The 11,475-nt window shown below is 40.3% G+C and overlaps 2 protein-coding genes across 2 annotated transcripts; both read right to left on the bottom strand.

The window, feature by feature from the left end:
- Window positions 1–3,118: 3,118 nt before the first annotated feature.
- Window positions 3,119–9,110, bottom strand: BCR41DRAFT_390031 (hypothetical protein). The gene is made up of 13 exons (XM_022028187.1): window positions 8,859–9,110; window positions 8,643–8,677; window positions 8,371–8,472; window positions 7,739–8,198; window positions 7,152–7,418; window positions 6,484–7,047; window positions 6,186–6,368; window positions 5,873–6,082; window positions 4,671–5,566; window positions 4,472–4,570; window positions 4,033–4,364; window positions 3,590–3,917; window positions 3,119–3,498 (listed from the first exon to the last, which is right to left on the bottom strand). The coding sequence occupies exons 2-13, from the start codon at window positions 8,646–8,648 to the stop codon at window positions 3,220–3,222; spliced, it is 3,726 nt and encodes a 1,241-aa protein (XP_021876367.1). The 5' UTR covers window positions 8,649–8,677; window positions 8,859–9,110; the 3' UTR covers window positions 3,119–3,219.
- A 596-nt stretch (window positions 9,111–9,706) lies between these two features.
- On the bottom strand, window positions 9,707–11,438 carry BCR41DRAFT_362957 (hypothetical protein). Its single transcript, XM_022025803.1, has 7 exons — window positions 11,260–11,438; window positions 11,000–11,167; window positions 10,816–10,848; window positions 10,341–10,458; window positions 10,121–10,241; window positions 9,828–10,026; window positions 9,707–9,727 (listed from the first exon to the last, which is right to left on the bottom strand). Exons 1-7 carry the CDS (start codon window positions 11,410–11,412, stop codon window positions 9,722–9,724), a joined length of 798 nt encoding a protein of 265 aa, XP_021876368.1. The 5' UTR covers window positions 11,413–11,438; the 3' UTR covers window positions 9,707–9,721.
- Window positions 11,439–11,475: the final 37 nt, after the last annotated feature.

Consider the following 11,475-nt stretch of genomic DNA (forward strand, 5'->3'; position numbering starts at 1 on the left):
GGCAAGTCCGTCACGTAGTGAGATCTCACCAAACCAACTCAATCATTGGGGAGGTCTACACGTAGTCAATAGTCCGCCATAAAAAAACGCTATCAAGATCAAATAAATTAACCAAAAAAAGTATTGTCAAGCCAATCTTACAATTTAAGACGAAGGCCTTTTAGGACCTAGTCATATTTGTAGTAGACCAAATCCTACTGTTGCTGCCGGCTTGTTTCTTCTCCTGGACTCCGCAAAGGTCCTTTCGATGGTCAAGCTTCTTTATCAATATTCCATGCTTCGATACTTACCCTCGATTGTCTTAAATGATCCAGGTCAAATACAGATCACCGCTTTCGTATTGGCGCTTCTTCTTTCTCTATTACCTCCGCCTGCAAGTTTCAGAATTGCCTTGACCACATAATCAATGTATTCATTCTGTGCTTTTCTACTATCCCAGATATTTCGAACAAACCAGCCATCATTATAGAAACCGACTAGCGTTCTTTATATAATCTCTCTATTGCTGCTACTGGCTCCAGCTCCGCTGATACTATTAGTTCCAGCTCTACTGCCGGCGAAGCTACCCTCACTGCTTGATAAAGCTTGATTCGACGGTACGCTCCCATAAGCAAAATACTGCGTTAGAGTGGGCCTTGAGAATGGTGGCATGTTGCTTTCAATTATTGTAATTCCTCTACCAAGCTTCCGCCTCTCTAGCTCACCTCGGAGCTTCTTGGATGGTTTGTAAAGATACGCTCTAGAAAGCCAGAAGATCTCACGTCCGTTGGGTTTCCTTGGATCCAACTTTGCAATTGTCATGAGTACCTTCCGCCTGGATAGATCCCAATAATAACGGTATTTCCAGGGAGAGGGCATGTTGCCTGAGCGTCATATTTAACTTCTATACTCTCGGGAAGACGGGATCTCTGCTTCTGGTTGGTCTCGCGCCGAGGACTGGGGTTCACTGGAGAGAGCAGATTTGTACTCGGTGTACTTTCTTCAGCTGCTTCTTCTCCTTCGTCGCCATCTAAGAATGCTTCATCAACTTCTAGCAAGTCAATATCGTTGACACCCAGAAGGGTATCATCCTCATCTCCATCATCGCCTCCATCGTTACCGCCATCGCCTGCACCATAGCTTGAAGACAGGAGTCCCTGCTGAGCACTTGAAGATGAGGATCCCTGCTTAGCACTTGAAGAAGTCTGGGCTGCTTGAGATATCTGAGTATTCGAAGGTAGAGCAATTTGTGAGCCTCTACCTCTTTTTTGCTTTGATGTATTGTAGACAAGAGTAAGGGTGAGGCTATTTGTAAAGAGTGATTTTCGTAGTCCCCTCATAGGGCTAGTATCACCAGATTGCAGTCCAACGCCCTTGTATCCTTTCAAGGAAAACAATTCTTGTAACAATATCCCCTTTTGACAGAGGATCTTGTCTTCTGTGCTTCCTTCAGTACCTATCCTAATTCCAACAACTGGACTATATCCTCTTGTGCTGTGGAATCAGACTATAATATATCCAGAAGGGCTTCAGTTAAGCAGAGGGATCGAGGTGAGAAAGCGGATGTAGGGAAACCCAGATATTTTTTAGTAGTAGCATTTTGCTCAAAAAAGAAGTGGATGGAGCTCCTTCCATCGTCTAGGTTAACTATGTTAAACTAGACATTATATTGAAGGAAATGACTAGTATACATATAGGAAAATTTCTATGAACATGTTATAAGACACCTTCAAAATATTATATTTATTGGGCTTGGTTTCCATGCTGGCTATGGATGTACCGAGTTTTGCGTCAGCTGTTATACGCTTAGCACCTCGGTCCCTATAAGCGCGGACTTTTCATTGGAGCGAGGTCCATCAATGTGTATCGTCACTGTGGCAAGGGGACCAAAGATCTTTAGAATGATATTAGCCATAATGTGGCCACAGGCAGTGAATGAGCTCTGCCGGTTGAATTTCATTAGGATGATATTGCGTATATCGCTGTAGAAAGTGCCAAGCAGACCCAACTCAAGAGATGAATCGGGTTCAGCAGCAACCTCATGTACATCAATCTTCTTTGGTGGCAGACCTCTCCTTGAAAGGCAGGAATAGAGGTTTTCTATACCCATCTAGAGAAAGTATATTATAAAACAGCAAGCAATGTTAGTTTATGCAGCTATAGATTGAAGTTGAAGTTGTTAGAGTAGACATGATTTACTTTAAGAAAGCAAAAGAATGTAATTTGTGAGGGTGTGAGAGTATGAGGTGAGAGTGTGAGGGAGCGAGAGATAAATGTCGTTGTATCAGCGTGAAATGAGAGAGAGGACGAGAGAGGACGAGAGAGGCAGGGTGTGTTTGTAGGTATATGGAGGAGAGCGAAACAAAATGCTGATGAATTTACCGCAGATTTGCTTTCAATGTGTAGTATTGTGTGTTGCCAGAATCGGGCAACCTTTTTTTTTTGGAACGCATAGACGGATCGGACTCATGAACAATTTAAAAGAAGCCCATCAATTGTATCAATGTCAATGGTCATGTTTTTCAACACTCATGGCATAGAAATATTCTATGCCTTTAAATGTACAATCAATTTAATTATACGCGTGTATCAATGGTTGAAGGACTTATGTGCATTGCGCTAACGCTTACTGACGGGCTGGGTCCAAACTCGAGATACCAAAAAGACCTTTGCTGAGTCCAGGAGGAGGAGAGACATCGAGCCAGCAGCAACAATAGGATTTGGTCTACTACAAATACGACTAGGCCCTGAAAGGCCTTCGTCTTAAAAAAGCAAGTGTTGGCTTGACAGTACTTTTATGGTTAATTTATTTACATGTAATGCTGCACTAATGTATTTGTTCTTTTTACAATATTCTTGTTCTTTTTACAATATCCTTAATCCAGATGAAATGTCCTGTTTTTTGATGGGATGGACTATATCTTATGACAGTAAGTTATAAAAGATGGTGAAAGGCTGTAGACCCATAGACGATAAATATTGTGGGAGAGATCCGTTGTAAATGCTTCATGGAACCTTTATTGGTCATTGGGGGGCCTACAGCCCGACATTCATGGTCTACAATACCCTCAATTACTTTATTACCTTTGCTTGAATATTCGTTCATCCAAGTGATTCGTTAATGTCATCAGTTCATTTGGTAGATGTTTAGTTTATTGTATTATACTAGATATATTATTTTTTTTTCTTTTTTTCTTTTTTTTCCCCCCTTCAAAGAAGGAATTTCTCTAGACGTTGCCTCTAAACCCACTCGGCGACATACGAAAAGCCCTGGAAGTTGGCTTGATCTTGCGCGGTGAGATGGCTATGTACAGGGGTGAGTACAGGAATCTCGCGAGTGAATTCAACATCAAAGTTAGATGTGTCGGTTGGACCTCGGACCTTGGGGAAGAAGGGAGGCGGGACCTTCTTCTCCAATATGTCTTGCCAGTTCACACCCTTAAAAAATGGGTGACGCTTGATCTCCTCTGCGTCTGATTTGCCGCTTCCAAGTCGCTTCTCTGGATCACGCGTCAAAAGCTAAAGCAAATGGAAATGTAAAGATTGAGTGAACCTAATAGCTTATCGATAACATTAAAAGATGTCTTCAAGAAGAATGCTTTAGTTTTACCTTTTGTAAGATTGAAACGGAATCGCGTGACATATTGATAGGGTACAAGATCTCGTCCTCCAGAATGGCTTCGAAAATCTCGTCCTCATCATTACCAATGAATGGTGATTGACCCAGTAACATCTCATAGATAAGAACACCGAAAGCCCACCAATCCACAGCACGACCATACTTTTGCTCGCTCAAAATCTCAGGCGCCATGAATTCGGGAGTACCACAGAACGTATTGGTAGTCGATCCATAGTACATGTCTTCCTTGCAAAGACCATAATCAGCAATCTTAATATGTCCATCCAAAGCCAACAAGATATTATCCAATTTCAAATCACTATATAACCAAGAGATCATGTCCAAAAAAAAAAAAAAAAAAAAAAAAAAAAAGAAAAACTCAGTCAATCAAGCAAAAAATAAAAGAAATAAAATAACTTCAAAAAATTCCTTACCGGTAAATGATGTTGTTCTTGTGGAAGTATTCGAGGGCAAGAAGAACTTGACATGCATAGAATTTAGCTTGTCTTTCCGAAAACTGCTCACGCTGAATATGCAACATCAAGTCGCCTCCAGAGACGTAATCCATTACAAAATAAATACGTGTCTCTGTCTGGAAGCATGAATGTAGACCCACCAAGAATGGGTGGCGCTCCTTGTTCGCGGTCATAAAAACGCGCTTCTCTGATCGAGTGCTCGCTACTTCATCATGCTCAATAATGAATTCTTTCTTCAATACTTTGATAGCATAAAGACCCTTTGTGAGCTTGTCCTCCGCTAACATGACCTACAGGAAACAAAACATGATATGATTAGTAATGTACAGAAGAGTGTACGTATATTTATCGGTACCTAAATGGCAATGTCAGTAAATAATGCGATCAATCCAAATACCTTTCCAAAATTGCCTTTTCCAAGAACCGCCAAGAAGTTGAAATCATCCAGTCCAACCTTACGAGGTTTGTGACCAACCTGCAGCGGGTTTGAGTTTTTCTAATGATAACATTACATAAAAAAGTAAAAAAAAAAAAAAAGTTGTTACTTTTATGACATACCTCCATGTGAAATTCAAAATCTGAAAATAAAATATTACCACCAGCTGATTGGGCGTCTGTTCCGCCTGCTGTTGATGCTGCTGTCTTTGTTGCTGCATGTTGAGTGATGGTTGTTGGCCATAAGGCGACTGCTGATATTGCTGCTGCTGCTGCTGCTGTTGAGGATAATACTGCTGTTGTTGCTGATAGTTCTGGTATTGCTGTTGCTGCTGTTGCATTTGTATTTGCTGCTGCTGCTGGAGCTGCACCTGATGCTCCTGCTGAAGACGTTGCTGATGTGCAAGCTCCTGTTGTTGGAGATGGTGCTGATGCTCCTGGAGTTGTTGTTGTTGCTGCTGATAATGCGGTTGCTGCATCATATCATGCATCTCGTGCTTCTGGCGCTGCTGCTGTTGCTGATACTGCTGCTGCTGTTGGTCCTGCTGTCGCTGCTGCATCATCTGCTGCTCAATTTCATATTGTAGTTGACCAGGCTCATCTACCTCGTATTCGTGTTTTAAAGAAAGTGATCCAAGGGTAGTAGAAGAGCTAAAACCAGTGGTTCCCTCCATAAATGTATCTCCAGAACTGGATATGTGCGATGGCATTTGTAGTTTTGGAGGAGGTTGACGAGGCGAAGATGGCTGTTGCGGCTGGATAGGTAAAGACGCGTATTTCGAAGATGGAGAGTGTGGTGATGTTGGCTGTCTATGAGAGCCACGAGAGTCTGGCGAGCCAGGTGGGAATCGGCCATCCACAGGTGAAGATTGACCAGATTCTAATTGACCGGGGCGAATGGCCGGGTGCTTGTTTGAGGCAGGGTTTAGTCGGCTGTCGGCTGTATGTCTCTTTGCACGTTTGATCTCCATTAAAATCATGTTTGCTTTCTCCATATCCATACCGCAGAAATCGGGGACCAAGTGTGAGCAAGTCGCATGACTAGTGATACTGCACTCTATATAAATGCAAGCGAAGGGCCAGAAAGAAATAATAATAATAATAATAATAATAATAATAATAATAATAATAATAATAATAATAATAATAATAATAATAATAATAATAATAATAATAATAATAATAATAATAATAATAATAATAATAATAATAATAATAATAATAATAATAATAATAATAATAATAATAATAATAATAATAATAATAATAATAATAAAAAAAAAAAAAAAAAGAGAGAGAGAAATTAGAAACAAGTAACGACAAGATGGGCGCGGTGGGGCCTTACAAATGGTGCTCGGTGTACCTGTGCATCTCTTAGCTCCTTTCTTGCCCAACGGCAGAATATATCCACAGTGGCAGCACCATGATGCAGACAAATTGGTGAACGCCTCAAAGCGATGGGGAATACGGTGGTTAAGCTTTTCCTCATCAGGATCCTTGTCTGCCTTAGATTTCGATATACATTTTGTAACGACCTTCTCAAAGCACTTGCGGTGGCATGTGTATTTGCAGTCTTGGATTTGAAAAGGTATTAAAAAAAAGTGTCAGCGACATGACTGTCCTACATGTTCCTGGAAAATGTACAGTATCCTCATAAGGTATGATATAGATAATACCTTCACACTGAGCTCCCGCTCCTGAAAAGAGATCGGAGCAAAGAGCACATCGCATGATCTGATAAAACTGCTGGACAGCAAATTGGTGCCCATTGACTTCTTTGACTTCGCCTTTTTTCTTTCGAACAGCACCGGCACGACCAAGTCGGGATGGGTAACGCTTGACACCTACTGTGTCCTTGACTGTAAAAAAAATAATGAAAATATATCCGTATCAGCTAAATGCGAGCGCTGAGTAAGGGTATTTCAAATCAAAATCACGCGTCTTTTTCTTTTTTTTTTTTTCTCCATATCTTACCAAAGTTCAGTTTGAGGCAGATCTGGCCAACTGGCTCTAGATCGAACCATGTTTCGATGCCATCAACTATAACAGAGGGATTATTGTTGTTATTGGCTCCATATCCTGAGGTGCCAGTAGATGGGTCAGGCAATTGTCCGTTTTCGTCTGTATTCATCTGCCCTGCCACTCCTGCTGGTGCCCAACCAGGACCACTCTCGAGCTTGACTTTCATACGACGTAATTCATCTGTAATATCTGAGATTTTGACCCAGAGACAGCCGATGGGAATAAGATGATTTTCTGCTCTGTCATAAAGGGTTAGCTCAAGTTCACTGGCCTTCTCCACGGGAATATCAAAATCCTCGTTCCATCGTGCACCCTGAGGCCCAGATCGGGCTGGTCGGGTCTTAGCACGGGGAACACCATCCACTTTAATCATGCACAACGTTTCTGGTATCTTCACCGTTCTAATAGGTGCATTATTCTGTTGCTTGACTGCTATCACACGGATCTTGAGTGTACCGGTGTTAGGCTTGCGTAAACCTGCACCTACTCTGTTGAGTGCCTTAGGCTCACTGTCGTCTATTTGGTCATGGATACATTTAGTAGACAATGAGTCATACATAGCAGATATAGGCGCAATCATATGAACGATGATTATACAGCAGCAAATCGGTGTAGCATACCATCATCTTCCATGCCTGGTACAAACAGCTGCTGGTACTTTTGGAGGGCCCGCTTCAGGAGTACGATTTTTTCGTTGCTCTCCAATAGTTCCCCGTTGACGCCAGCCCTATTTTTTTTGTCTCCCATAGACGGGTCATTCTTATATAGCACTGCCAAACGTTCTGAGCCTGCCTTCAATTTCTTTTCAACATCAAGTTTGAATGCGAGGTCTCGTAACTTGTTGGAAATCTTTGCCGTCGTAATAGGCGTACTTGACTTTAAGAGATCTGCAGATCAAGATTTATTGGATGTAAAGATTAGTCAAGTGAGCATTTTCAATAGTTTCTAAAAGGTGTCTTTCTCAAGACCATGTAAACTTCAGGTTCCCACTGTGGCTGTCCAGTGGAGATCTAATGCACGCCCATCCACTTGGTCGACTGTTCATTTCTGACAAAAACACATTATTGTCCTTTGCAAGATCTCAGCTTTTTTTTTTTTTTTTTTTTTTTTTTTGCATGAGGAGGGTAATATTCTGTCGCATACTATTATCGATACCATTTGCAAGTAAAGATTCCACATTGACAATATATTATTAAAGAGTACTTGCCTAGATTAGTGTAAGCTGGTTTCTTTGGTAGCTCCAGCATGGCTGATTCCAGTTGAGGGGAATTCAATGTGGTCCCTGAAGCAAGCGATACTGTCGATACCGTCAGTGGTTGAGACTGTGGCATGATCAGCGGAACTGGGCCAAAGTCACCTGCTAGATATTGACCCGAGTTGGATACTAGGTCTCGATCTTTGTACTCGTCCTCGCCTGTCAGGATAGGATCCATACTCGAGTCAGAGACCGATGCATAGTCAAAGCTATGCGATTGATTAAGACTTTTCTGCTGTTGCTGTTGTTGCTGTTGTTGCTGTTGTTGATGCTGCTGATGCTGTTGTTGTTGAATACGCTGTTGCTGTTGTTGATGCGACTGACGGATCTGCAACCTTTCAATCTCCTTTGTAAGATAATCAATACGCTTCTGAGATTCTTGCAGGGTAATCTCACATTGGGCGATGGCGGCCTAAAAAATTAAAATAAAACATTAAATTAATAAAGTGAGAAAAAAAAAAAAAAAAAAAAAAAAAGGTCTGTGAACGGAGTAGGGGAAAGTAAGCACACTATCAGAACACAGAGATAAGAAGGCAAAAAAAAAAAAAAAAAAAAAAAAAAAAAAAAGGCCCATGTATATTTACTGGGTTGGTATGCCGTGTTCGCATCACTGTGGTGGCATCCTTGACACGTTGCTCCGTCTGTAGCTTTCGCGTCATCTCTTGGATGCGGCTCTGGAAGTTATCCTATTTTTTTTTATAGAAAGCAATTGTCAATATATAAGAGTCAGAAACATAAATAATTGGAAACCCATGGCGCCATTCCTTTTTGCATACTGAAGCTGTTGGTATAAAGTATAATTGGTATTGGCAGGTTATCGTTTTATCACTTTGTTTTCGAGACTGATAAGACTTACCGCCATGTTGATAGAGCTTTGGCAACACGCTATGCCTAGGATAAAAAGAAGAGGATGAAGTGCTATCAGCAGAAAGACTAGGAAAGAGGGCACTTTTTATTTTTTTTTTTAAAAAAAAAAAAAAAAAAAAAAAAAAAAAAAAGCTATTTGGAAACATCCATCAAAACCGTGTTCCAAAAGATTGGCAATTGAAAAGTGAAATTAAAAAAAGTGTACCTGAGGGGAGACCAAATATTAAAGTTGACTAGAGAAGGGAAGAGAGAGAGAGTGAGAGGGGAGAAACAAGAGGGAGGACTGTTGGGTATTACACACTAATAAAAAGAAGGATCAATATAAAATTGAATGAATGGGTAATGTGTAAATACGTCCAGTTGTTCCGAAAGGGATGAAGTGCCGAATAGCAACCAAGACGGGAGAGAAACGAGGAAAGGCAAGAAAGAAAGAGGAAAGACAAGCAAGCAAATGAAAAGGAAAGATGGAAAGTAAAAAAAAAAAAAAAAAAAAAAGGCTCATTGTTCAGCGCGATGTCGACTTTTTTTTTTTTTTTAAATATACATGTTTCCAGAAATAGATGGGCAGATTACAGAGTGCACACCCAGTCTTTTCTCCCGGTAGATGGTCGTGTTTGTTTGTCCAACAAATGGCTCCTGCACCCTTGTCATGACCTCAATGCAACTCTGCAACGTTGTGATTGAAGGAAAGGAGTGCATTGTACCCCGCCTCTGAATCGTTTTCTGTTGATTATCCACCATGTAATTTAAAGTAATAAAACTTATATCCATGAGTGCATGATTTCTGTAATATCACAGCCATCACATCATCACAAACAAAGTTACAAACAAAGTTACAAATCCTCAAATATTCAACTATTTACTAAAAAATATATCCATCTACAAAAATAAAAAGAAAAAAAAAAAAAAAAAAAAAAAAAAGCTAATTTTCTCTTCCGTCTTTCCTTTCTCCCTTTCTTTCTTTTCTTCCTTCTTCTTTCTTCTCTCTCTCTCTCTCTCTCTCTTTTTTTTTTTTTTTTTTTTTTAAAAAAAAAATTCAAAAATAAAAGAAAAGGATCATGCATTTGCTTATGCCTATGTGAACAATTAAGCGTATTAAAATGAAAAAGTTAATTACTCCTGCCCTGTTTGAGCATCATTTAAAAATCATATTAATAAAATCTTTTCTCTTTACCTCGCCCATGTATGTGTCCATCTCTGCATCAAGTTCTTCAGCGGTCTTGACCTGCACTTTCTTCTCCTTTTGCCCCTGTCTAGTACCATTGTGGCCCCTTCCTGAGGATCTACGGTTCTGATTTTGATTTTGATTCTGAACTGGAGAGACCTTTGGGACTGTATTGGGTTTGCCAAGACGAGATGCAATATCTGCCTCACTATCATCATAGGTGTAAAAACAAAAGAAATAAAAAAATCGTTCACTTTACTATGAACGCTCGGGAAACTCCATAAAATATATATTACTCTTACACTGACCTTGATCCAAGACGAGAAAACACATCTCTCTTGGGTGCTTCCTTTGATCGCTTCTCCTGGCCACGATTAAAACGAGATGGAGGAAGTGGAGCGTATGTAATCTTCATGGGTTGACCTAAACAGAACGTGATAACGTGCATTAGCAATGTAAAATATTATATTATGAGGAAAAAAAAAAAAAAAAAAAAAAAAAAAACACTAAATAGAAACTTACCATCAAGAGGGATTCCATGCAGTTTCTTGATAGCCGATGCGGCATCGTCTGCTGAATTGAATAGTACTGTAGCCACGCCGGTAGATCTTCCAGATAGATCGTACTTGAGGTTCGCCAACTAATTACATATTTAATTTAATTCCCATGGATGGCGAGATGATAAGAGGTAATAAATAATAAAAGCAATAAAAAATAAAATAAAACCGGAAAAGTGGGGGGGAAAATTTGAGCAACCACAACACAGTAGGAGAGGATAGAGGCAAGAGTCGGTCATGGCCATCCGTATTCTTCCCCACTAATATATAGGATCCTTTTCTTTCTTTCTTTCTTTCTTTTTTTTCTTTTTTTTTTTTTTTTTTTTTTTTTTTTTTTTGCTCCAGGCATATCCTCATCAATTCTGCCGAAATGCTGATATATCCATCACAGACGGTAACACAATAAGAATAGTTGATATGAGCTTATATCATGCTTGTACCTTGACAGGGCCTGCGTGTGTCTCGAATAATTCCTGCAATAGATAACCGATATCAAAAAAAAAAAAAAAAAAAAAAAAAAAAAGGGTAATAATAAGTAAAAGATATCCTAGGTCATATTGCTTTTTCAGCCTTCAACAATCTCCTCCACTTTTCAGTAAGGTTATGACCCAAATTTAGACGCACCTTAATATCTTCCAACGTGACAGCATAGTGCAAGTTTTCGACAGTGATCTTTGCGTTTCCTTCGTTACTCTGGGGGCGGGGGCCAGCACCACCACGCCCTTCAGTACCATTGTTCTGAGCTCCTTCGTCATACTTGTCATGAGTCCAGCGATCATCGGCTGAATTGCGCTATTTTGCAGGTTGGATGGACATGAACATTGGGTTCCGCTATGTTTCGTCATTCCTGGATCTTATGGCTAGTGTATACAATCCTTGCTTACTCCGTAGGGTGATGCGCGGTTAGAGCGGCTGGGACTGTCCCGTCCAGTTGGCCCACCACTACGGCCTCCACGGCGGGGATTAGGACTTCCATTGTTGGAGGAACGAGACTTGGCGATATCGTCCAACGCCATGTCAAGGAATCTTGCTGCCATATTTAATAAAAAAAAAATAAAAAAAAAAAAAAAAAAAATGTAGCTTATTGATTATTCGGAGAG

This window comes from Lobosporangium transversale (assembly GCF_002105155.1).
Source record: "Lobosporangium transversale strain NRRL 3116 chromosome Unknown BCR41scaffold_59, whole genome shotgun sequence".
Lineage (NCBI taxonomy): Eukaryota > Fungi > Mortierellomycota > Mortierellomycetes > Mortierellales > Mortierellaceae > Lobosporangium > Lobosporangium transversale.